Source organism: Branchiostoma lanceolatum, chromosome 1 (genome assembly GCF_035083965.1).
Source record: "Branchiostoma lanceolatum isolate klBraLanc5 chromosome 1, klBraLanc5.hap2, whole genome shotgun sequence".
In the NCBI taxonomy this organism is placed as follows: Eukaryota; Metazoa; Chordata; class Leptocardii; order Amphioxiformes; family Branchiostomatidae; genus Branchiostoma; species Branchiostoma lanceolatum.
Window position 1 is genome coordinate 35,015,702 of NC_089722.1, and position 27,685 is coordinate 35,043,386.

At 41.1% G+C, this 27,685-nt stretch overlaps 1 protein-coding gene and 2 long non-coding RNA genes across 5 annotated transcripts in view; 2 read left to right on the forward strand and 1 right to left on the reverse strand.

Annotated features, from left to right (window-relative positions):
• The window catches only part of LOC136427492 (probable RNA-binding protein 19), an 80,556-nt gene that overhangs the window by 37,892 nt on the left and 14,979 nt on the right, over positions 1-27,685 (forward strand). For 2 of the 3 annotated variants that reach the window (XM_066416380.1, XM_066416398.1), the window contains exons 16-25: positions 8,839-8,949; positions 11,276-11,364; positions 14,285-14,396; positions 15,283-15,375; positions 18,872-18,899; positions 19,994-20,097; positions 21,854-21,920; positions 22,494-22,573; positions 24,119-24,174; positions 27,045-27,161. In XM_066416380.1, the coding sequence (XP_066272477.1) occupies positions 8,839-8,949; positions 11,276-11,364; positions 14,285-14,396; positions 15,283-15,375; positions 18,872-18,899; positions 19,994-20,097; positions 21,854-21,920; positions 22,494-22,573; positions 24,119-24,174; positions 27,045-27,161 (857 nt within the window). The remainder of the gene's footprint in view (positions 1-8,838; positions 8,950-11,275; positions 11,365-14,284; positions 14,397-15,282; positions 15,376-18,871; positions 18,900-19,993; positions 20,098-21,853; positions 21,921-22,493; positions 22,574-24,118; positions 24,175-27,044; positions 27,162-27,685) is intronic. The other variant, XM_066416390.1, reaches the window with a different exon arrangement.
• Positions 15,431-16,958, forward strand: LOC136427632 (uncharacterized). Its single transcript, XR_010754484.1, has 2 exons — positions 15,431-15,687; positions 16,308-16,958. It is a non-coding gene; the product is annotated as an uncharacterized lncRNA (long non-coding RNA).
• LOC136427637 (uncharacterized) lies at positions 16,788-18,663 on the reverse strand. Its single transcript, XR_010754485.1, has 2 exons — positions 18,403-18,663; positions 16,788-17,867 (listed from the first exon to the last, which is right to left on the reverse strand). It is a non-coding gene; the product is annotated as an uncharacterized lncRNA (long non-coding RNA).

The following is a 27,685-nucleotide window of genomic DNA, read 5'->3' on the forward strand; positions in this document are numbered from 1 at the left end:
CTGAAAATAGTTTACATCGAATTTGCATGTACTTTGTATGTTTGTTGCATAGTCCCTGAGGTCATTCTTGATGGCCAGTTCATCAGCTTTTGTTCGAATGTACACTTTTCTCTTGGGTTTCTTGCTCTGTTTGGTTGCCAGGCTAACATCCACCCAACACTGGTCACTTTAAATTTGGAAAAACACCAGCAATTTGGAAAATCAAGCAATGTAAATTGTAAACCCTTAAGTGTGGTATCAACTCAAAGGTCTTCTCATTAGACACTATTCATGTGAAAATCAATAATCAGTTATGCTCACAACTCCAGAAATTATTGATTAAAAATGCTTGTAGCCTGCAAGGCTGACATCTTGGACTACTAGTCTGCCAGCCTGGCCTGTAGGGCCAGATGGTGTGAGTGCTAGGCTGAAATCCCAGGACAGGGAGTCTGACCTTGTTAGCCTAGACAGCCATGCCGGCCTAAAACAACACAGACTACCAGGCGCAGTCTGGCCTGGTAGGCCAGGGAATTGGGAGTGCTGGCGTGTAACCTGCACTTTTCCATCATTCCTCTAGGGCTAGCTGAAAGTCTGGACTACCAGTCTAAAGTTTAGGCTTAGACGGCCACTGGCCTGAGCCTTCAGTCACACATAGGAATATATAAAATGTCTGTGTGCTTATACCAGATTGCAGTAAAAGTAATATTGTTTCAAATTAGTGACCTGTTTTAAGTTATGCTTATGCAATTCCTGCATGATTCTTCTAAATGTGCATTCTGCTTGCAAGTTGGCAAAGCTTTTACAAGGCAATATTTGTGAACCTTTACAAGATTCAAACAAGTGAGCGTACAAACTTATTTTGAGGTGGAGAGATGCAAACCCATGTATCACTTATGTCAATTTAATGTGCTGGATCGGGTGTGTTCAGTGCCCATGAGGATAACTTGGTACATGCCCACCCATGGCAGTCCCCCCACCCCCAAAATGTGCTTTTCTCACCAACCATTTCACCAGGAGGTGCACTGCTCCAAGAGTGACAGGTAAAAATGCACCTTTTCACAAGGCCCTTGCAGGGCTCGAAATTCATCTTTGGGAATAGGTGCACTGGTGCACCCAACTAAAAAAATTGGGTGCACAGAAAGAATTTTAGGTGCACCAGATAAAATAAAGGTGAATATTCCTCAGAACATAATTACAAAGTTTAATGCTGCTGCCTTTCTTAAGAACTTCAATCTGTAATTCTATAGCTAACCTCAAAATTTCAAACAAATAATACATTAAATAAAGTACAGCAAAAAGTTATCATGCTGTTTTTTATACTTACATTTCCAGAATATTCTGTATACTGGTGTACAATAGTACCTTAACCCTATAGGCTACAAAAATATATAGGTGCACCAGTGCACCCACAGTCCAAATTTAGGTGCACAGCTCCAATTTTGGGTGCACTGGGTGCACATGCACCCACTATTTCGAGCCCTGCAAGGGAAATCATGGATCATGCCAGGGCTGCAGGTCATCCCTGTGACTGTAACGTTACACATCAAACTGAGAAAACACAATTAGCTCCGCCAGTATCACATGTACATTATAGGCGGGAAAGTTTGAGGGAGCGAAAATCTTTCTGTTTTTGACATTTAAGTCTGACATATTGATAAGGGCATGTGAACTGTTTTCCTGGCTTCTCAGGGACCCAAATACGGAGATGACACAAGATGTAACTTAATCCCTGAAAACATCTGCCTGAGTCAGAGTTGCAGGTTGACCTGTTGGTTACCCCTCACCAGGGAAGGGGAGAGGTCAGACCTCTTGGTAATTGTATAAACGTGTGACGCTGTATGATTAGTTTACAGTTGGTTTATCAAAGGCTATAAGTATAAGGAATATAGATTTCTGTTTACTATTCAAGTACGTATCTGAAGTGGGGAAATTACACATAACTGAAAAGCATGGCTCTACATGTTTGGCTATCATACAAAGGACAATGTAACTGAAATAATAGTCTAATCTCCATGAGATATAGATGTTGATTTCGCATCATGCTTTTGTAACTACTAGTTTTTGTCTGACAAGATGCACCTACATGTAGGAGGGCCTGCATGCCCTTTTATGTTGAGCATAATCGGCTGTTTTAATTTTACGTAGAGCGTTGCCGACCACTCCAATTCAACGTAGAGCGTAAGCGGTCTATTTTGCGTAGAGCGGTATTGGCCACTTTAATTCTACGTAATGCGTCACAGTAGCTACCCAGAATTTAGCGTAAAACGTTGTTGAAAGCGTTGTCAAACATTTCCAACCTCGCTCTAAGTCACAAATGAGTGTCATGTCCGCAATTGTTAAATTGCTATCCTCCCCTTGTACACAATGGAACAATCCACCGAACCCATTCCCAAAATCTTATGCAATAGCAAGGCACATACAAGGGAATGATCCCACATGTACAGTACACTGGACAGGATATTGTCTTTCATTTCCAAGCAGATGTGGCAGTCGGGCTTGGTTTGAGAGAAGTTGGTGATGTTTTCACGGTACATAGTGAGCACTTTTACAAATTATGACCGGTACCTGACTTGCGAGACATATATCTGCTGCACTTTCAAGCCGTCTTGAAACATCTTGCATAGATGGCTATGCTATAGATTGAGATTCAAACCTCATGACCCTATCAGGCCTTACGAGACTTACTTGGAGCAAACCTCCTTGCTTGGAGGGAACATAAGCCCACCATCCTGCTCTCCACTAAATGCGTTTTCTGGGCTGCCACATACGAGAATGACTATAGACCTTACGCCGTACGGTATATGGCCTTTTCTATCCTGCTAGATAGTAACGTTGATTACGTTACCTTTGTGAAAAGAAATGCTCAAACTTCTCAGGTTCAGGCAGCAAGTCCGCAGGCCGCTGCAGCAACACACTCAGAGGTGGCCGAAAATAATGATGAATGCATTTTCCCTTCTCAGCGCTGTTATCAATTGTGCCTTCGATTCTTACTTTGAAATCCTCAAAATGTTAGAACTGCCATTTCAGAGGGTTGAATTTTGAAAATTTTCCAGGGAGCCGCCCCTGGACCCCCTATAAATCTCACGCCTTCGGCGCTTGGTTGTCCCATAATCTACACATAAAAGAACCAACAAAATCCTGGCTACAAGCATGGGTAGAGCGAACATGTTCAGCTTTGCGACATCACACTCCGTTAATATCAATGGTAAACCGCGTGACCTGCATCTGACCCTCAACCAAGTGAATGGCAAAGATCAGAAAAAAATATGGACTCAATTCAATACTCATCTGTTTGTTTGATGATACAGTTGTTTTTAGAAGTTTGACACTTTTGCTACTGTGCTGGAGAACCTTAGACTGATAATGTAGGCTTGATGCTTGGGCGACCATGCCCCGAATGTTCCAGTGTCAGTTATATAGCTATAGGGAGCTGGCCGTCATCAGTGGTATTTCATATGTTCAAGACTATGTTATCGTCACCTCCAAAACTGACAATTTACCAACTTTTACACCATAGTTCAGCCGCTAGGAGTTTTTGAGTCTGCATAATGCGTTGGAAAGCTTCATAATTTAGCATAGAGCGTAGGGAGGCTTTCTGAATTTAGCGTATTACGTAGCCGGCCCTCCGAATTTAGCGTAGAGCGTTGTCGGGAACCCTCCCCCCCCCCCCCCCCAAGCAGGCCCTCATGTAAAAATGTAGGTTATGTACATCATACAGTAACCTAAAATACAGTGAGCTAAATAAATTCAGATACCCCAGGTTAGTCTACATCAAGCTTCCTTTGAGTCCCTTTGGTACATTTACTCATTATTAAATCTTTCAGGAACTGGATAGAAAAGTGTTAAAAAAAAGCTCTGCACAAGGTGGCTGGCTAGCAAAGCTTCTCTAGTCAACATCCACACTGTGATGTATGTGACCTGAAGGTCTCAGACCTCCTCTCCCCTTCCCTGGTGAGGGGTCACCAACAGGTCAACCTGCATCTTAATAGGCAGATGTTTTTTCACGGATAAAGTTACACTTTTCAGGGAGTTCCTTGCGCTCTGTAGTACCAGTGAACTAGATTACAGTGCTAGCTTTTCATAAAAAGTGCCAGATATGCAGCAACTTAAAAAAATGTCACCACCATGTGGCTGATGTGCATTGTATGTGATGTGGCTTTAGCATTAGTGGCTAAACCTGCCCAATTCACAATTCACGCGTGCGCTCTCAGTCATACATGTACACTACAGCCACATTCTCAGCTCCCTTTGCACTTACTGTAAGTGCTGGTGTGATATCACCACTTTGATAATTTGTCACTTTTCATTTTCTATATCTTTATGCCTCCACTTTCTTGAGTACCATGTCTGAGATATTGTAAAGTTAAGTCAACAGAAAGGGCCCCTTTGGAGCTATATATATATATATATACCTTTACAACATATACTACCAGTTTCCTCTGGCTTATATGTCAGTGTTCTCACCAGGATTTTTTTACAGCATAGAGGTCAGGTTCGGAGGGCCAAATTTGCATGGCGGCAAGTCACTTGCCAAGTGCCAAAGACATGATAACGGTTGGGCATCTTCCCGCACAAAATTTTGAAATTCAGAACCATATACTAAAGACACTTGTTTAAATTGCACCACTCATATACGACACTATTTAATGCATTTTGAAGGATAAATTTTGTGACGTTAAGTTTTTCCTCTGTTACATCCTCGTTCTAAAGCCAAATATAAACTTTTTTTAAGATTAAGGAAGGTTCTTCCCAGAACAAAACACCCCTATATATATATATGCTCATTGAAACACAGCATCAGGGTCCAGATCACAGCATTGGGGGTCAGATCACAGCATCGCATGCTGAAAAGACCTGGGGAGAACACTGTACAGGATATTCTAACTCCCAGCTGGGCAGCTCTAGGCCTGACTGTAGTGGAGGTCGTCACACCAGATTAACCCTGTGTTCATGACTCATACCTACAGTCAACCACTATCTCAAACCATACACCCATCTGCATGGGTGAGAGAAAAGAAATGAAAACATATTGCTGGTGGCTTGTAAGGGATGTAACATTTGTACATAAGAACATAGAAACCCACTGAGTTTGACTGTAACATGGCTGGTGAATCTGTATTTGGTAGGGTTCATTGTTCATGACTCTGTGCTTCTCTGTGTGGGCGCCCAAAGGGTTATTTTTTTAACTGATACCGTGAAAAGCAGTGGTAGCATGTATATAGGGATTTCATTACCTAAGGCTCTAAGAAACAGGGTCTAGACATGCACATGTATGCCTTGCCAGAAGGATGGCAGGCGTAACTAAGTGATTTATCCAAGGACCAAGCTACTCTGAGAAGCACCATAACAACATGGACATATACATGGCTTTTGGAGTGTTTGCAACCCAAATATCCAAATTCATGATCTTGAATGCTCTTGTGTAGAATAGAACTACTGACCTACAATAATAACTAACTGGTTGACCTTTAGCAAGTTGAAGACATAATCATGAACACTTGAACAGGTATTCATAGCTTATAATCTATTGAAGAACTGCCTGAGGACATTATAAATATTCTTGATCTTCTTCCTTTTACAGTATCACTGTCTGTTTCCCCCCCTTGGAGGGGGCCAACAATGACTCCCCTTTGACCCTCCCTCTGAGGTAAATTGAACCATCTGGGCCAATGCCCTATTACAAACTCATCTGTCATGCCTGTAATTTTTAAACAAACAAAGGCTGCCTGTGATCCCCAGGACAGCTACTGGTCACAGCATTGCTGGGTGGCTGGCCTTTCAGTGTATGTAAACACCTCCCTGATGTAACAAATTGAATGTACAACATGTACATGTTACATCAAAGTTTATTAGCTACAAAGCCTATAACGCCCAGTTTCATGAATGTATTATCAACCACAATCCTCACATAATGTGGACTAACTGTAACCTGAAACAAAAGTTCATTTGGCAATAGTTTCATTTATAGAATTTACATTCCTTACACATTTGGGAAAGGAACCCTTATTTAGTAAAGAAAGTCTTATTTGATAAATTTCATCTCAAGACAGCTGGGTTACACCCTCTTAATTGACATAATTTGAACCTCCTGGGATTCATCACTACATTGTTAGTTAGAAATAGCAAAGAATCCCCAAATCATTTTTGAGTACGCAAATAGTGTATGCCCAAAATGTAAATGAAGTCAAATGGCCATGGGTAAAGTACACAAGCACATGTACATTGTACCAAATGTCAGGTCATTTGGTTAGAATATTATGGGCACAGGAGCAAAATATGTACATATTTTGTCTGAAAATAGCAAAAAAGTCAAGTAGTGTTTGCCAAAGGTGAAAGAGAAGATCTTTCTGTATATGTCCGAGGCACCCCACACCAGATTTCAGGTCATTTCGTTGTAATATTAGGGCACAAAAGCAAAAATGTATTTTTTGGTCTGAAAATAGCAGAAAAGACCTATTTTACACAATTCTAAAGTAGTGCATGATAATGCCATGCCAAAAGTGTGAGTACAGCATATGCCTCAAGGCACCTCTACATCAAATTTCAGGTCATTTGGTTGTGATATTAGGGCACAGGGGCCAAAATGTACATATTTTGCCAGAAAATAGCAGAAAAGACCCATTTTACACAATTCTAAAGTGATGTATGCCACAAATGTGAGTTCAGTTCTTTTGGCATATGTGTAAGGCTCCTCTATACCAGATTTCATGTCATTTGGTTGTGATATTAGGGCACAGGGGCCAAAAATGTACATTTTTGTCTGAAAATAGCAGAAAAGACCCATTTTACACAATTCTAAAGAGATGTATGCCACAAATGTGAGCACAGTTCTTTTGGCATATGTGTAAGGCTCCTCTATACCAGATTTCATGTCATTTGGTTGTGATATTAGGGCACGGGGGCCAAAATGTACATATTTTATCTGAAAATAGCAGAAAAGACCCATTTTACACAATTCTAAAGAGATGTATGCCACAAATGTGAGCACAGTTCATTTGGCATATGTGTAAGGCTCCTCTATACCAGATTTTATGTCATTTGGTTGTGATATTAGGGCACAGGGGCCAAAAATGTACATTTTTGTCTGAAAATAGCAGAAAAGACCCATTTTACACAATTCTAAAGTGACGTATGCCACAAATGTGAGTTCAGTTCATTTGGCATATGTGTAAGGCTCCTCTATACCAGATTTCATGTCATTTGGTTGTGATATTAGGGCACAGGGGCCAAAAATGTACATTTTTGTCTGAAAATAGCAGAAAAGACCCATTTTACACAATTCTAAAGTGATGTATGCCACAAATGTGAGTTCAGTTCTCTTGGCATATGTGTAAGGCTCCTCTATTCCAGATTTCATGTCATTTGGTTGTGATATTAGGGCACAGGGGCCAAAAATGTACATTTTTGTCTGAAAATAGCAGAAAAGACCCATTTTACACATTTCTAAAGTGACGTATGCCACAAATGTGAGCACAGTTCTTTTGGCATATGTGTAAGGCTCCTCTATACCAGATTTCATGTCATTTGGTTGTGATATTAGGGCACAGGGGCCAAAAATGTACATATTTTGCCAGAAAATAGCAGAAAAGACCCATTTTACACAATTCTAAAGTGGTGTATGCCAAAAGTGTGAGTTCAGTTCTCTTGGTGTAATTGCCTAAGGCTCCTCTATACCAGATTTCATGTCATTTGGTTGTGATATTAGGGCACAAAAGCCAAGAATGTACATATTTTGTCTGAAAATAGCAGAAAAGACTCATTTTACATACTTTTTAAGTAGTTTGTCAAAAGTGTAAGTAAAATTCTCCCTCTATACCAATTTTCAGGTCATTTGGGTTTGATACCAGGGCTCCAGAGCCCAAAATATACATTGTCTAAAAATGGCTTAATTCAAGGGATTTCTACAGTCTAGCATGGACTTGTTCCACAGAAGTGCCCCCTATCAGACTAGTAGGCCAACATCCTTCAGACTACCAGTCTGACTTAGTTGGACTATGGTGATAAGCAATGGACTACCAGTCTGTTCCACTCAGACTAGTAGGCTCGACAACTTTCAAAGTCAAATATCTCGACATCCGTAAGTGATATGACCAAAATAAAAATGTCATATTGTAGAGGAGAAAATGCCCTTTCCAATGAGCTATAAAACTTTGCTGTTCTTTAAGAAATGAAAATTCTAGAAATTTGGAATCTAGCCACAATTTGGAAAGTGACATTCCAAATTTAAAGTGACCAGTGTTACCAGGACCATGTCGTGGTCGCTTATTACCTGGAACCACTGCACATATGAGTGATAGAATGAGAGAATAAAGAGTTACAGTAATGCTATGAGTTGCAAAGCTAGATAATTATCATGATGTAAATATAATGCATTATTAGGTTGAGAAGGTTGTAGTATGGAGGCTTGTGTATTTGCAGAAAATATTTCTTTATTTCTACCATTGCCATAGTTACATTTATGTCATACCTGGGCCGCAAAAACGTTCGATACGGGTGTTACGGTCCGTGTGATAATTTTCCGTATCACACAGGGGTCTTAAGTTGTATCACACAGGCTTCCATAGAATATTTAGAATGCGTATCACCCTCAGTCCCAGCCCTCCTGCGGGTCGGTTCACCCTCCGGCCTACAGCCGTCGGGCAATCCGACCCGCGGTCAGGCTGGTACTCTGGGTGATACGGAGTACCCTGTGTTGTATTCTATATGTAATGCCTGAGTGGAGGGCACATCACATCTGGTTTTTATTGAAGCCTACCACTTTCTATCAACGTTAGATAACAAGGAAGGCCTGGTAAAGATGTTTGCCAAATGTAACCATTTGTCAATAAGTGTTTGGTGTACAATGTATTTTGATTTCAGGATTCAAGAGAGAGTCTTGCCGTGCGCATGGCATTGGGGGAGACACAAATAGTGGCAGAAACCCGACAGTTCCTTCTGGACAATGGAGTGAAGCTAGACTCTTTCAGCCAGGTTGGTTATGTTATATTCCTTTGTCTTATACACACATTCTGATAAACACACGACCATGGGGGATGTCTTAACTTAACGAGGCCGTTTTTTTGTCAAAGCTTGAGCTGGATTGTGCTACAGATACAGCCCTGCTCATGTACTTAAATCGCAATATTATTGTACTGTGGAAAAAACACTAAAATATTCTGGAATCTACACCGTCTCTCTTTTTACTTCATTTCATCACCAACTGAAAGTTTGATTTATTACTCCTATGTTACTGCTCTGTGTTATCATTTCCTAAAGATTGTTTGTTTTATGGAACTTTGACCTCTGACCTCTCAACATCATTTGTTTGCTTTTTTTTGATGATTTCAGTGCTATTGTTTGACCTATTGATTTGTTCTGTATTTATCCTATTTTTAATCATTATTGTATGTCATGACCTTTATTTATTATCTGTATTTATTATCTGGAAATCAGTTACATACTCTCACCTCTCAAATAAACGTACCGGTACGTTTATTTTTTTCGCCACAAAATCTGCCCTGTACTTTCTTATTTTAGACGGTATGTTTATTTTATTTTTTTAAATCGAGGCTTGGCTAACCGGGAATCCCTCTAAAATTTAAAGTTAAGGTTTTTCTGCCCATATTTCCCTGGTATTTTTGCTCGTAATTCGCTATTTTTCGACCAAGCGGCGTTGATTTTCCCGCCGCTTAGACGGCCTTGTGAAAATTATCCTGGCGGCACTCATAACATATCGGTCGATATCGCTATCTCTAAAAAAATATATCCGATATGATTCGGTAAACAACAGCTCGAAATCGCGAAACATGGCCGCCACTCTCTGCCACTATCAGGCATGGCGACAGTAAAACTAGCAGTATATTGCATAGTGCGAATACCGATCTTTAAAATCATACCGAAAACGCAGGGAAATGATATATTTTGGGGCAACAATAGACACAAAAGGCCATTTTTATCTTCAGAGGGTTCATTTTTTTAAATGATCGTAAGATTTTCCCAATTTAGCGGTTACGCACGGGTTTCTAGTGTCAACATGTAATCAGTAACTTCTTAGTATGTACGGTCTGAGACGTAGAGCTACTTTTACAGTGTCAAGCTTTCTTCAATATTGTGGGCTCTACTTGTTTAATTTGAAAGCACCGTGGCCTTTAGGGGTCATAGTGGGAAACTTTTGCCCAATTTTTCAACATTACTATTATTAATAATAATTCTATTTTACGAAGTGGCGAGGAAGATAATCATGATTTGAACAAGCTATGTACAGTTATTCTGTTCAATATCTAACGTTAAACATGTATACTTAATAGGTACATGTATGGTCCTGAGGCATAATTGAATAGATATAACCTACATGTACCTGCTTATTATCTTATTTCCCTCGGACAGTTGTATGGGCACAGTTTACCTCAACTGTGAAATTTTCTGGGGGTACTTTTATTTCAGGGGGCACTTATATTCGATTTTGAAGATTTGTCCGGGTGGTACTTCTATTTTAGGGGGTACTTCTTTTTGAGAGGTGAGGGTAGTTAACTGAAGGGACCACCCTAAAGATTGATAAAATTAAGAAATGAAACTAAAGCTAGAGAGCAAAAATACATTTTGACTTCAGCAGGGTGTCCAAAGATGCATTCATGAAAACGCCTTGCATCAGTTATCGGTTATAATGCAGAGCGTAAAAGGTTAATGTCAGACACCCTCCCTAACAGGCCCGTTATCGCTCGGTAATGTTACCTCCCATAGCTGCCCTGCCCTTTCACTTAAACTGGTATTAAAGATCGCTTCTGGCGACATTATTAACAGTTGCTCATGAATAATTGATGAGCTAGTTTTTTTGCACAAACAGCCGTTATTTTTGCTCTGAACCCAAAGGAGCGATGTAAGACTGATTGGCGCTTTTGCTCTAGATGAGCTTAAGCCAACCCTCTGATTGGCTGAAAGCTGTTTTGGTGGTGACGTCGCCAGAAGCGATTTTACCGGCTTGAAAGGGTAGGGCCACTATGGGAGGTAACGTTACTGAGCAATAGCGGGCCTAGTCGGGAGGGTGTGAACAGTATGAAATACATTTTTAACTCAAATATGTTCTTAAGATTAATTTGTTCAAATTTCATTTATCAAACCAACCATTTTCTGGCAATTAGCAATGAAGTGCCATTAGTTTAAGCGCGCGAAAAAAGCGTCTTTACTTAAGGCAGCCCTTACAATGTAGTTTGTCAAGCTTTCCTGTAGTCACTCTGATATTGTTACTGAATACTGAAATAGACTTGAAGAGAGCATCAGTGGTACATTGTACATACACACATCTTACCCTGCCTTCCAGCCCGCTGCAGCCAGGAGTAAAACTGTACTGCTTGTGAAGAATTTACCAGCGGGGACAGAACCCAACCAACTGCAGGGGGTTTTCAGCAAGTAGGTGGCACTTCTCACTTGTAAGATTTACAGAAGCTGTAAAAGTTTTTGTACATCTATGGCCCAATTTAGACACAGGTTTTCTAGATGTCGGGACTGCAGGTATCTGGCAGGCGACAGCTTTTTTTCTGCATCCAAACAGGAATTGTATGGTCTTAATTAGGATTTTTCCAGATGTCGGGAAAACATCACCCAACATATCCAGAGTGGACGCCCGACAACACAGCGGGAGTCCCCGACAGCTTCAGGGCACGTATAAACAAAATGTGTCGGGTCCCGGACATCTGGAGAACAGGTTTCAGGCTAGTTTGCAGACTTGTGGAGATCAAGTGATCCATTTTGACGTTAGCTATGGCAACTGTACCATAATTTATTCTAGTTAGGACATTTATCAAATTTAAACTTCCCAGTGCCTTACAGGCCAGACTATGACGCATAAGGACAGAGCACAGAGGAAACTATTTCTTACCGTAATAATCAGTAAAATCAGGACATCAAAGATATCTTTGTGATTCTAACAAGTTAACAAATGTCATTGAAAGTACTTTTGGAAGCAGACTTTTAGCTTGAAACAAAATTTATCACGATGTATCACTACTGCATTCCAACTTCCCTGGTGTCCTGCAGTACTTCCTGTCGGTGTGTATAAATGCGTCCCGACATCTCTGCCCAGATGTCGGCTGATTTAGGAGATGTCAGGAAAAACTGTGTCTAAATTGGGCCTACATGTATGTGGCAGTCAACTGTTGATAAAACAATTCCCTGGTTTCACTACTGTAACAGCAAATTGCATTTTTTGAAATATCCCTCTGTGGTGCATTAGCTGTGGAAGAGCTTCACACAGCTTCTTCATTGAAAATGAGGACACTTTTTTTCAGTGCTCTGCAATATTGCAGAATGTCAAAATTTTGTTCTGCAATTTGAGAATATTTTCTGCAAATACACAAGCCTCCATACTACAACCTTCTCCACTTAATAATGTCTACTTATTTACATATTTACATCTAGCTTTGCAACATTTCTGTAATTCTCTATTCTGTCACTCTATCTTTGATTTTTACTAGCAAAGTTTGAAACAGGTGTACATACATTTGACTGTGTGAAAAATCTGCGAAAATTGCAACTGCAAAAGCGTATTTATTCAATATCAATCAAATCAAATATTTGTTTATAATTTCAGTATGTATATTAAAATTAAAAACAAATTCAACAACCTGCCTGATAAGGAGGACAAGGGCATTATATCCTTGCGAGGAATATGTGTTCTGATGTGTAATATTATTAAGATTGCACGACCTGTGTCAAAAATCATGGCCCATGGAAAAAAATGAAAATATTTGAAAGAATGGAGAGAAAAAAATTCAAAAGAAAAAGCCTTTACGCAAACCTTGGCCTCTGCATAGTTTTTTTTTTTATAAATCTGAAAGATCCCTATCGGTTTTAAACATCGGACTCCAACTTTGGACAGTCGGGGAGACTCCAGACGGCCCAGCGATGTAATTGGTTTTCGCACGTGAGCGCTCCCCTCCCCACTGTCTCGGTACAGGAGAAAATGTTTGGCGTTCTCCTTGCTCACAAGGCGGCGCTCAAGATCTATCCATGTAGTTCTCAACTTCATCGCTGCCATCTTGGCTTGAAAGACCACGGGCTAATGTAGTGGCCACCGTTTCGTTACTTCTGTCATCACGCACATGCCCCGAGTTCAGTCTCTGAAGAAATTGCATGCTTGCTGCGACATGTTTACACTAGAAACATCCAGGAATTGTTTTCCCGACTTTTGGCGACCCAGAGATTAGAGAGGTTTGGACGGAAATGCACGAATATGAAATTTTCTCACATGATTCGTCCCTGAAGTTATCACGGAATGGGTCAAAATCCCCTGAAAAAACTCAAACTGAAGTCGGTGCGAGGCAGTCTGCTAGGCAGTTGGCACGCACCGAAATGCCACCAGCTTTGCGCAGCGCTGCACGCTCCTCCGCAGCGTCCTTATAAACAGCACTATTCCAACACTGAATGCGTGTACGAGTCTTTTCTGGAATACATTATACGCATGAGCGCTAAGTGGCGCGGCGCCTGGGTTCGTCGCACAGACGGTCCTGGGAAAGAGATCGTATTTTCCGCCAATAGCATGCTGGGAGAAGCAAACTGTCCTGGGAACGTGTTGATTATCGGAGAATGCCAAACTCCCTTCCGTAGCAAACTCCCTTCCGTGGCTAAATCCCTTCCGTGACATAACTCCCCTTTGTGACGGGGTATCTTAACAGCGCCAACAATAAGGTACTTTGTAAATCTTCGTTTCTCAGAACGTATCACCATTGTACAGCATTTTACCCCCGAAAATCGTCAACTTGCGTCTTGTTTTAGGCCGTGCTAGTTAGAAGAATAACGGTTAACTGTAGAAGATCGCCCATTCTGGCGTACTAATTCTGGCGTGCACACATAACTATTCTGAGGATCTGTCAAGAACAAACAAAACAAAAGAAAACAGACAGCTGTGAATTCTAGAAAGTTTATTTTGTTGAGCTTGATCTGACATAAATTTATTTCTAAGCCCACGATTTAAACCTATGGCTTCTCCGGGGCGCTGGGTACGAGCGTGGCGGCGCTGTGGGTTTCAGTTTATTTACAGTGCCGCTAAATTGCTAAGTCTGTATAACCTCCTTGGCTAAATTGAGAACCATTGAATCCTGAGCCTGATTCTTTCATTCTGCAAAATTGTTGGTTGCTTAATTTTTCTTCTGCAATCTTGAAAATCTTCCTGCAATTTGCAGACTGCAGGTGGGTATTTTGAACGCTGCCATGATAGTGGTAGAAAAATTATAGGAATTTCATACAGATGAGATTATTGAACATGTATGATGTAAAATCACTTGGCAAAGGTGTGTTGATGTCATGGAACTCAAGTTGACCTTATTTCCAGGTTTGGACAGTTAGGGCGAGTGGTTCTCCCCCCAGCTGGGGTTACTGCTATCGTGGAGTTCCTAGAGCCATCTGAGGCAAGAGGTGCCTTCTACAAGCTAGCTTATACCAAGGTTAGGAACCATACACAAACATTTGTACATGACTATTGTAGTACTGTAAGCTGTAACAAGGAGGTTAATTGCCCTGTGCAAGTTAAAGTGCCAATTTTCAAGCGGATGTCCTCCAGACCTGTACTTGACCAATCGGGCTAGTGCACTTCACTACACTCCTCCTGTACTTAAAGCCCCTGTCACACTTGTGCTTATATACACGCCCGCATGAGTTGCGTATTAACATGTTTTTGATTTAGGTTAAGTTTGCAACCGAAAAAGTCATTTCTTTGGTTTGATAACTAGACTGCTCAACGGTGGGTCAAAGTAGAAAACAACTTCCTCCCCGCAAAATTTACTTGAACCCCAAAAATGTTACTGTGGAACTCATGCGCACTTCAATATACGCACAATTGTGACAGAGCTATGACCAAGCGGGTTAGTGCACTACACTACACAAAACTAAGAAATTGAACACCCCATGTGTGGCGTTGTTTGGGGCAAATCTAGAGATCATTTTCCACATAAATGTCATAAAAACAAAAAAGAAGTGATGCCAGTTAAAAGTATGCCATTTGTCAGAAAATGCAAAATTAGATGGTCCTATTCACCCCGACGGGAGAACTGGCGCATCCCCGTCTTGTATGTCACCCCGTAAAAAGGGCAGTATAACCCCGTTGTAGCGAAAGCACGTTGACTGATGATGATTATACATGTACCCTTTCCTGATCATTATCTGGTTGAGGTGTCCCTTTCACCCTGTTCCTCAGACACCCAAAAAATCTGTTAACCAAGATATTAAATTGGTGTGGCCTTATGGTGACATTAGTATTGTGACATGACATGTACCAGTCATGTACATGTAGGGTTGCATTCAGTCTACATGTGAGCTCATGTTGAATCCCAGTTCCAGCATGTTCCCCTGTACTTGGAGTGGGCTCCGACCAAGGTTTTCTCGACTCCCAATGAGACAGAAACGACCCAGAAACAGGAACAAGAGGTAAATGTTGCATGTTTCAAAGTCGGTCTGCCCTAACATAGCACGTGTCCTAATATACACGGGGTATAACGTACGTCACGGGATGGCCAGACACATTCGGTGGTCGCAGAGATCTATCAGCCGCAACGCGCAGACACATTCGACGCGCCGCGGAAAAATCAGCCGTCCGCGCGAACCTATCAGCCGCAACGCGCAGACAAATTCGACGCCGCGCGGACCTATCAGCCCTTCGCGAGGAAAACTCAGTCGTGGGACAGCGCCATCAGGTGTCTCACTACTGCCTTCAGAGAGCGCTGGAAAGCCCGCGCCAAGGTAGGTCCTCCACAATTTCCTTCTCTAGCGTCATATAGAGACATCGACTGGTAATCTAACTAGGCCTATCAGGTGCCAGACTATCTTAGGGTCATCCGGAGCCAGAAATAATCGGCAGGTCTTCAAATTAAGTCGAGATATAGGGAGAACAGTTCTCAATCGGTGACACACCACATCGAAGTTGTCAAGGTAAACAGTGGCTAATGTCGTATTTTGGGCCATTAGAAGCAAAGACATCGGCGGTTTTGACGTCTTTTAGTGTGATTGGGTGTCCAGAACAACGTAACATACTCTGGAATTGATACAATATGCCCACAGAGCGAAAATCATGTGGTAGAAGTGATACCGCTATATGTCGCCCCCTCCCCATTTTCCAGTAAAGTTACGGCCAATATCTTATGTAGTAGTATAGTAAGCATTAACAGGCAATAGTGTTTTTGTCGCCTCGATTGATTTTGGCGATATGCGGGGAATACCTTCTATCACTTTAAGGGATTATCCTCATCTAGATGATTCAACGAACATCTCATACGTTTCTCGCAAGATTGTTTACTATATTGTTACTACTATTACCCAGGTATAATGTGTCACTGCAAGTAATCAACCCTGACATTTTTCAGAAATGACTCGTCGACTCAGGTTGACACTACATCCGCGGAAAAGGTGTAGAAACAAAACAACGGGCACCTGGAAAGCAAACACGCGAAGTTGACGATGTATGGGTAACAGAAGATAACATTGGCATTGATGACAGCACTGCAGTAAGTCCCAGGCAGAAAGAGACACAACTCTCCTGGTCAACTCCTACTCGAGCTAGCGTCAACGACACTTTTTCTGGACTGTAGGCTTCTCTCCCTTTATACGAAAGGCACTAAGCAACGGAAATCATACAATGTACAACTGGAATATCTAAATAACTCCATATTTGCCGTAGAAATCTATATATTCATAGAGATATGTATTGAGTAGATATTGGATGAAGACTATACTTTGTCAGGTTGTTATATTCACAGATGTAGGTAATGGACCATCTCAGCGTTGCATAATTGTACTGACCATCCGTATTTCCTGAAATGTTAATCCAAAAATGACACACAAAATATAGTTATATATAACTAGATTTATTCTGGTTGTTTACAAAATATATATTTGCTGAATTGCAATACCATGTTCTTGATCTTGTTATACATCACTTGGCAAATGACTATGTTGTAATCATATTGCACTGTAGCTTAATCTATTGCTATAGATTACAAATTAAAGTATTCTGATCGTTTATGAATATTGACTCTTGAAAAAAGAAGAACAAAGTCAAAACCAATCAAATACCGAGTCTCGGCGCCGTGATTTTCCCAACACTACAGATGAAAATATGTCACTGTACAGGTGCACTATACACAAGGTATACCTTCTTGTGAAACAACAAATATAATCATATGAACCAGAATTACTGCATGATTACACACAAGTTCTTCCTTTTTATGAAACCTGTGTTCACACTTGTAGCACTGACAAACGTCTTTACTCTGGGATTGTCATGGGTTCTGTGATGATGTTTCAGGACTTCTTATACTATGACTTAAAGGACTTTCCACGTTTGTCACAAAAATCCCAATCTGAGTGCACTATCATGTGCGTCTTCACTTGAACTCTTTCTGACAAACTGGGCACTCCTTGGATGATTCAACTTAGTGATCCTGAAAGTCTCTAGCATAAATAAAGTATTTATTGCACAACCCACACTAAATGGCTGGTCCTTTATCAGCCCCATGGCAGCGACGCTTGTGTTCAGCTACTGAACCGCTGTTCGCTTAGCACTTGCAATGTGTACACAGACTGCACTGTAGTCCTGCGTGTGGGGGAGGAGACATCCTTTTCTACATCTTCAGCTGGCAAAACCACACCAGGTAGGTCATCAGACTCGTTGGACTCTTCCAAAGACACTGAACCCTCACTGGATCCACTGGTGCTGGTGTTTGAACGGGATCCACTGGTGCTGGTGTTTGAACGGGATCCACTGGTGCTGTTACTTGAAGACCAGGTACCCTGTCCCTCCCCAAGGCATGGCTTGTCAGGTGGTTCTTCATCTCCCTCCTGAAGGCTGGACTTGTAGGGTAGAACAGGTGGTTTTACATTTGTGGTCACATGCACAAACCTGTCCTACTCATCAAACTCCATGGCTGAAATGCAAATTCCAAAAATGAATGCCTTTGTCTGGATAAACATTGATGACTCTGCATCTTCATTGAAATGACCACAACAGTATCGCTTCTTATGGCTTTAATACTGCTATAAGAGCTAACATCGTTCTAGTACTTCTACACATGGTGGTTCGTACTGAAGGATGGGGGAGGGGGGCGTTATATAGCGGTATCACTTCTACCACATATTTTCGCTCTGTGGGCATATTATATCAATTCCAGAGTATGTTACGTTGTTCTGGACACCCAATCACACTAAAAGACGTCAAAACCGCCGATGTCTTTGCTTCTAATGGCCCAAAATACGGCATTAGCCACTGTTTACCTTGACAACTTCGATGTGGTGTGTCACCGATTGAGAACTGTTCTCCCTATATCTCGACTTAATTTGAAGACCTGCCGATTATTTCTGGCTCCGGATGACCCTAAGATAGTCTGGCACCTGATAGGCCTAGTTAGATTACCAGTCGATGTCTCTATATGACGCTAGAGAAGGAAATTGTGGAGGACCTACCTTGGCGCGGGCTTTCCAGCGCTCTCTGAAGGCAGTAGTGAGACACCTGATGGCGCTGTCCCACGACTGAGTTTTCCTCGCGAAGGGCTGATAGGTCCGCGCGGCGTCGAATTTGTCTGCGCGTTGCGGCTGATAGGTCCGCGCGGACGGCTGATTTTTCCGCGGCGCGTCGAATGTGTCTGCGCGTTGCGGCTGATAGATCTCTGCGACCACCGAATGTGTCTGGCCATCCCGTGACGTACGTTATACCCCGTGATATAGCACAGATTTTTACTGCTCTTATTTGGCGGCATAAGTACATCGTGTTTGTTGGCACTGACTTTGCTGATTAAAGAGGTAAATCAACCAAGTCCATGCACATATGTGTGTAGTGTGCCGAATCACTGCAGTCCCTCACTACGTAGCGGCGGCTACATGTACCAACCTGGCTTAAAAGAACTCAGTGAGTAACCATGATTTTGTGTTGCAGAGTGGAGAACATGAGTCAGCTGAGCAAGGTAGGAGGTTCCTATGATTGTTTTCATGAAAAGAGAAAAATGACACATTTTGTATCACATGATTTCCCTCATCAAAGTACACTTATCTAGCTGAAATTAAATGTACAGTCATCTGGAAATATCAGAAAAAAGAGGACCATAGTACAGGTACAGATAATTTATTGCATGTATGAATGAATGACCTTTTACTCTTTTGTCACCAGTTGTGCAAGGTATATATATATATATTAATGTATGGAAAAAGTTACCATTATTGAATGATTTGGTAATATAAAAAACTATGACCCCGTTCACACTAAAAAAAAAACAAGTGGATTGAACATCAAATCTGAATCCAATTCATTTTTGCAGTGTGAATGCTCCCAATCCAATTGGTTTTCCCTGGATCTGATTATTCGCGATCCACCTCTAGGAGGTAGATTGAGTGGATAGAAATGAATCCAATCCAGTCGAAAAACGAGTGTGAATGCAAAGTGGATAGGGATTCCTTGGTTTTCGGCTAGTTCTGGAGGTGTAACGTCACACATCCAAGTAAGACTGGGGTCGCATCGCGCCCGAAGCCCCAAACAAGCCACGCCAGATCGCTCTGTGTTTAATACTAGTACTTTTTGTCAGCAATGTGCCCCAAGAAGAATAAAACTACTTCAACTTCAGTCAAGTGGACAAAGCTGCTGATCGCCATCTGGGGGAAGGAGGAGAGATCCCATCAAAACTTGGAAAATGCCACAAAAACAAGGACTGTTTAAGTCACTTAAGGTTTTTTTTTAGTTTCAACAGGGAAGAGCAGACTGAGTGTGAACGCAAAAATTGATTTGGATCAGGTCATTTCTATCCACTTGGATGTTTAATCCACTACATTTATTTTAGTGTGAACGGGGTCTATAATGGTTGTAGGTTAACATGGTTGAATGTGCACTTGGATAACTGTAGATTATTATTAGCTGTAAATAATGCTAATGTGTTTGTCTGACATTTGTGTGAGTTGCTTCATTTTTCATTCTTGACAAACAAAGTAGAAATACATGTAGTGAATTAATCAATTCTGCTGTGTTTTAGACTTAGTGAAATGAAAATAGATTTTTTTTGGAACTCAGAAGATTCAGATTCTGATGAGGACCCAGGACAAGAGGAACGAGGAAAGTGTACTCTGTTTTTGAAGAACCTGAACTTTGACACCTCAGAGTCTGCCTTGAAACAGGTTAGCATTTATAGCAGGTTCACAACATGGGAAGTTGCATGTGACATTGTCAAACAACTTTTATGTGTAACTCGGACGATATGCAAACTTTTAGCCCCCCTTTTTTTTTATTCTTTATTCTATGCGGCGGTGTAAAACAAGACTGCGTTTTTGCCCCGACGCTGTTTGGGATCTTCTACGCCCTGCTCCTGAAGCAAGCCTTTGGAAAAGCAACAGAAGGAATTTACCTCTGCACAAGATCCGACGGCAGATTCTTCATTCTTCAACCTCAACCGCCTCAAGGCCAAAACAAAGGTAAGGGAAGGTCTGATCAGAGATCTACTGTTCGCTGATGATGCCGGACTTGCTGCTCACACAGAGCAGGGACTCCAGTCCTTGATGGATTGCTTCTCCAGGGCATGCAAAGACTTTGGTCTGATCATCAGCCTTTTAAGGCCTTTAAAAGAAGACAGAAGTGCTGGATCAGGATGTAGAAACACCTCCAGCCATCACCATCGGTTACTATGAACTGAAGGCTGTGAATCACTCCACCTACCTCGGATCCACGGCGAGCAGCAATCTTTCCTTGGACAAGGAGATCGACAAGAGGATTGGAAAGGCAGCAACTACACTCGCCCGTCTCACCACTCGAGTGTGGGAGAACCCCAAACCTTCTTTCAAGACAAAGATGCACACTTCTCTATGGGAGTGAAACGTGGTCGACCTATGCCAAGCAGGAGAATAGGCTAAATGCCTTTCAAATTAAGTGTATGCGCCGTATCCTTGGCATATCATGGAAGGACAAAGTGACCAACACCGAAGTGCTGTCCCGAGCCGGCCTCCCTACCATGTTCACCCTGCTCAGGCTGCGCAGACTTCGCTGGCTAGGCCACGTCTGTCGCATGGAGGATGACCAAATCCCCAAAGAACTTCTCTACGGAGAATTGATCTGCCGGTAGGCCACAGCTGCGGTGCAAAGATGTCTGCAAGAGGGACTTGAAGGCTCTAGATATTGATACAGAGCACTGGAAGGACCTTGCAAGTGACCGTTCCAGGTGGGGATGCACACTGTCCAGACAGCTCAAATCAGGAGTAGCCAGACTGATGCACAGCGCAGAAGAAAAGCGGATCCGCAGAAAAGAGCTTTGCAACAGATCTGAGTCAGCTTACAGATGTGATGTTTGTGGCAGAGACTGCCATTCTCGTATAGGGCTGTTTAGCCATAGTCGATGCTGTAGGGCTGTTGTGAATTAGAATTTTACCATGGTCAATACTGACCGACGGAGGCCATATAGCTATGCGTGTAAATACCTGTAGTGTGCGTGGACCCGCTGGACAGAGCTGTGTGGAAACACGGTGTGAAGACTAGCCGACTGCTGCAAATCCCTGCGTCATGGAACCCAGCAGCAGTATAATCAAATACTGGATACTACTACTACTACTATGTGGAAAATGACCACAGCAGGAACAAAAATCAGCAATTTACACGCATAGAATAAAGAATCAAATAAACAGAGGGCTGAAAGTTTGCATATCATCCGAGTTACAGATAAAAGATTTTGTTTGTTTGTTTGTTTGAACATTTGTTTATTCATGATAAGCTCAAATCGGCACGCAGGCCGCTTTTGGATGGATGGATGGATGTTTGACAGAAATTATATCTCACCTGACAACTTTTGAAATGAATTTGGCCTTGACTTTTCTTTTCTATTTGCTTAGAATCTCCATGAAAAATGTATCTTAGATCAGATAACAACTTTGTTGAGTTTTATTTCAGAAATTCTCCTCCTGTGGGATAATCAGAAATGTCAGCATCGCCACAAAGAAAGACATGAGTAACCCAGGTAAGTTAGATATGATAGCGTAAATAACGTACTAACTTTTTAAACTTTTCAACTTGCAGAGGGAGGCCAAAGTCTTGGTGCATGCATTATAGTGGGTTCTGGGAGTCCATCGCAAATTTAAATCAGCATGAAAGTACACCCAAACATGGAGTTTGGAACACTGCCACATGAACAACTGTTCAATAGTCAAATGATACATATCTTTATTATGCTGAATACTAAAGATTGCATGGTATACCTTGTTTTAAAATGCATTAAATGGCAAATTACAATTATGATAAAGCCGTCGGGGCAATGCAGGGTACGTCGATCGGGCCAGCGGTCAACCTTTAACACAAGCCGGCTGCCTGCCAAGATCATCTCCTACAGTTACATTTTGGGGCCGGCTACTTTCATGTAATCTTCATTTAAGACCTGAAAAATTTTTTAAGGAAGGTCCAAGAAAGTGGCCATCTTGGATCCAAGGGCCCCAACCCCACCCTTTTATGGGGTGGAGTTGTTATGTTTAGTATTGTTGAGTCTTCGGCATTGATGATAATACTAAGTACATTTGTTTACATTTATATCATACAGGGAAGCTTCTGTCCATGGGCTATGGCTTTGTTGAGTTTCAGAAAAGAGAATTTGCACAGAAAGCCTTGAAAGACCTGCAGGTGATCACTACAACTCTTTATTTTTGATTATGATAACATATGAATGAGGGGCTATTATGTCCATTAATCCGTGTCACAATTATGACTGCATTTAACATCAACTCTCATAATCCGCTGGGTGCCTAAGACATTAAAAACAGTATTATCAAAAATGTTTTAAACACCTGGATATCTGACACGTGCAATCACCCTGGGGATTTCTGAATGATTTACTGCATTTAGGATATCTTTAGATGTACTTGATTTTTAACTGTAACTTAATTTTAGCGATTTGACATTCACTAGTCAACATCTAAAACTTCCTCATCGCAAATATTTGATCACTAATATTTGAGACAGTAATGTTTGTTCCCACCGTTAAAATTAAGTGCCGTGACCTACTCCATTTTCCCCCAACTGCTATATTTTCCTGCTGCTGTATTAAAGTGATTTACAGCACCATTTTTATGATGTTGTGGCTGCCACTGTTGTACATTCTTTTTACTTGTGAAAATAAACCATTCATATAAGCTACCTGTATAGGATAACTTGCGGAATTATGAGAGTTGATGTTGGGTGTAATTGAACCTCAATGTTAGCAAACTTAATGTTATCCGTCTTGTGAAAAATGTGCATTTTCTTCAGTTTCTTCAATCACAAGTTGCTGCTTTATCATTATTACCAGGTCCTACTATGAATGAATGGTTTATTTGCAGAGGCATTTTAAAAACATTTCGCAGCCAGTAGGCTGAATTGCATGTTTTTGTACAGATTAATCGTTTTCACATATGGAACTATAAAATTACAAGTAATATAAAATAACTTACAACATATAAGTATTACGCATATACTGTAAACTTACATACACTTCATCATCATCATTCTTTCGGGTTTCCGGATTTACATAAACTTCCTAAAATTAAATATTGCACATATACTAGTAATGAATTCATATAGTAGTAAATACACTTTAAACTTACATATACTTCATCATCATCATCATCATCATCATTCTTCCGGGTTTCCGAATTTACATAAACTTCCTAGAAATAGATATTGCACATATACTAGTGACGAATTCATATAGTAATGACGGTTTAAGCGTCCAAACAATGATTAGCTGTGTGTGTTTAGGAGTTTAGCAAAGTAAGGGATAGGTGAGTTTCTGTAACGGTTGGTTCTGCATCTGATTGTTCTAAATATTTCTGAGTTTCTGGTGATACTAACTTTCACTCCAAGTTAAACACTTCATAATATTATTCAGTAATGTCTAGATATCTACATTTAGGTCATACCAGGGCCGCGAAAATGTTCGATTCGAACACCAGATTCGGCGGTTGGATTCAATGTTGTTACAGTTTTGTGTTTGAGGACACAAAACTCCCTCAACGTTTGGCACATTCCGCATTGAAATGTGTGTTTTCTCTGGTGGGTATGACGTAAATATGATACAACACGGTGTATTCCGCATCACCCTTGGTCCCAGCCCTCCTCCGGTGGTCGGGCTGGAACCTCGGGTGATACGGAATACCCTGTGTTGGATTCTGTACATTTTTATCTTTCCAGCACTGTGAAGTGGATGGCCATAGACTAGAGCTGAAGGTTTCAAACAGGGCTTTGCAGTAAGTGTTTTAAACTAGTGTATTGATATAAAGAATCATAAATTAGTATTTGATGACATGATGGATATTGACAAGACTAAAAGTAACATTTTATAATGACATTAGATTATCATATTGAGACGTTGATGAACAATCCCACCCTCCACAGGAGGGGAGTCTCCACGTTGAACTTTCAGGCACTTGGGTTAATGCACACACCCCCCACCCCCCACCCCCCACCCCCGGACGAACAACATGTAGTTACTGTACTAAAACAACAGTAGCTAATTTAACTTTTAGCATACAACCTTGTATTGAATGAATCTTCGTTTGAAGACTACGTCAAGACACCATAAATTGTGTTAACCTCATTAACATATCTATTCAGAGTTTTGGTATAAAACCTGGTTTCCCAGTCCTATCATTAGTCACTAACGAAAGACAGCGGATGCTGTCTGAAACGTCTGACCAGCGTTCCCACCAGGCATACCTCACTGCGTCTTTGGGCGCACTTTTTTTGGCTGAGTGCGTCCAAACAAAATTTTGAAGGGAGGCTAATTTCTGTCACAAGTGGAACTAGAATCTTAGAACAAACTGCTCTTTTAGTAAGAAAGATGCCTACCATGTACTTCCATGGTTCTCTGTTACGCATTGCTAGCAGTCCAGGGCCAGGGGCGGAGCACTGCATACCTTAAAAACATCAAACTCACGCCTGGCGGCCCTGGCCCCAGTGCGACACGCCCCGCCAGTAATCTCTAAGATCTTCAGTGAAGTGCCGACGGTCGGTACAAGGAGGTTACCTTAAAACACGAATATAGAAGTGTGAGAAGTAAAGTACAACGGGTGACAACATAATCTACCGATTTGCTGCGTTTTGAAAAGCAAATGTTTGGGTCATTCTCGTTAGCAACTGTGAAAGTCGTAGCTAGAAAAGTATATGCATATAACGCTGTTTCATGGTAGCAGTTTTGCTACAGGGGAAGTGGAGGGAGAGTCTTTTGTCAGCATAACAGATTCCTAGCAGAAAGTGGACTTAGAAATTTTTGTCATTGATGTATGGCCAATTATTGATAAATGGTTTTTATCTAGCTACATGATTACACAAAACTGTGGTACGACTCAAAAGTAAATAAGACGAGGAGATCATGCAGGAAGGTTATGTATAGTAGATGATTTTACAAATGTAATTTGCTTTCATACATGTAGTTGTCTTCACATTTGTGAAAAGTGGAAGCAGTTAGATAAAATGCTTTTAATATTAACATATCAAAATTAAAGAAAGATTACTTCATGACACTTTAACATTATGAATATGAGACAATGAAGAAACAGGTTCTTCCAGTTCTGTGAATGATTGGAATTGAAAAGGTGATGTCAGCTGTGCAGGTCCTGCATTTGTGTCCTGCATCCATAACTAGATCAGAGTCCAGGTGCTGGTGCTATGAGCTGTGAGCCTGGAGCTGTGCTGGTACATGTACTTAGCTTTTGACGTTTAAGGAACCTACTACTGTGTGGGATCAGACGGCCGGGCATGACAGACGGCCCGGATTCGGCCACGCACGTAGACTATGTAGCACGTATTGAACTCTCACATCGCCAAATCACAACTAACTCCACACGTTATACATTATTAAATAGCTTAGAAAACGCTTGTTACACACATGGTTGTGCATTTTCGAAAATTTTAGATATGAAGGGTGCAAAATGCCACCAAAATTTCCAAACTGGTGGCAGATTACCTTAGAATTAAGGTATAAAAATACATGCAGATCACGTGGACCTGGCAGTGACCTTCACAGCTCCCGGGTCCCTTTTCTGAGAGCAGTATTTCAACAATCTTTTGTTGCCTGGTTGAAATATTTACATTGTCACGGCCTCCGTAGTACAGACTACAATCCTGGTAAATTTGAAGGTCCATGCCATTCTCATTCTTACACAGCGATCAATCAAAATCGCTGCGTGGAAAAATCATACCGCCGTGCGCCCGTACCATGTACCATACATGCGCTGCGACTAGAAACCGTCATGCTTTGCGACTCTCCCGTCCTGAGACATAAGTCAGTGTTGTACAATTAAGCGGGACATTTTTAACGATTCATGCTCATTACATAAAACATAAACTTTTAAGGTAAACAGTATATTGTTTTACTACATCATCAAACTGATATCAAATTAGATTGTAACATTTTGCAACCGGACAGCATTTGCTATCTTGGGCCCACAGAAGAAAGTGTTCAAGCCGGGCTCCCAAGTTTGCCAGGTATAAATGTCCACGCATGCACGCGCCCAGGCAGTCTAATATCGGGCACAAAGCCATACGACCTTGCGGTCCTATGGCAAAAAATGCCTTCTAGAGTACCTGTAAATTATGCTTAAAAATTCCACAAAAGTCAAGTGTATAGAAAAGTGTTTCATCCCTTACTATACTTTTGTTAGTCTCTTGTAAAGTAGGGTAGTTCCTAGATTTTGTTATGTAATCAGAGTTGTTGTATCGTAATACAATTGTTGTGCAATCAAGTGATATGTTCTGTGGTCTGTTGACAAGACTTAAATCCTCCTGAATCTATTTGACAGAAACAATACGAAACTTACACAGTTTAAGTGCCGGATACAATGTATGCTGAACAGTGCACCCCCATATTGTGTTCATCTGCTAAATGACAGTAAATATTAATGTTTCAACAGACTTTTAATTCGTGTAATCTTAGACTCCATTGATGTCTAGTTATATAATGAATAAGACTACTTATCCAATTTTGATTTGTAATGTTTTGTAAAGTCCTGATAAAATATGTAGGATGTATTGTGTACAGAAGCCGCTATTCAGCACCTGTGCTGCAAGTTTTTTTTATAGTGAATAAACCATTCTCTCTCTCTCTCTCTTGATGAAGAAAAGAAGACGATTTACAGAGAAAACCAGTCTCCAAGAAGAAGCCGAGATCATCGAAGATCCTGGTCAGAAATATCCCATTCCAAGCCAATAAGAGGGAGGTGCAGAACCTGTTCAGGTACATTTGTAACTAGTGCTGTGTACCTAAGTCCGTGTTCAGGTTCAGGTCTGGATTTAGATCCAGAGGTTCAGGTTCTGGTTTGGACTTATATAAGTCTGGACCTGAACCCATGGCATATGTGTGCTGAAAAATTTTCTTTCCTGTTGCATATAAAATTGCATATTGGCATATTCTTTTACTTGCAATTTGAAAACTGAATACATGTATGCAAAATTATATACAGTCAGCATTAAACACAAAAGTTAAGTTATAAACACAAAAACAGCAATGTTTTCATATTTTTCCAGTGCAAATTTCACGATCTAATTAAAAGAAGGTTTAAGATGGTTTAAAACAAAAAGGAGAGTATATGCAAGAGATTTTTTTTTTCAAATCCGGACTTGTTTCTAGACGCTTAGGTTTTTTTGGACTTGAACCTAAACGTTATATAGGTCCAGATCAGGTCCAGGGTTTAGGTACGCAGCACTATTTGTAACTGATTAAAGGTGCTGTACAGAGTACTAGTATCTCACTCAGTCCTA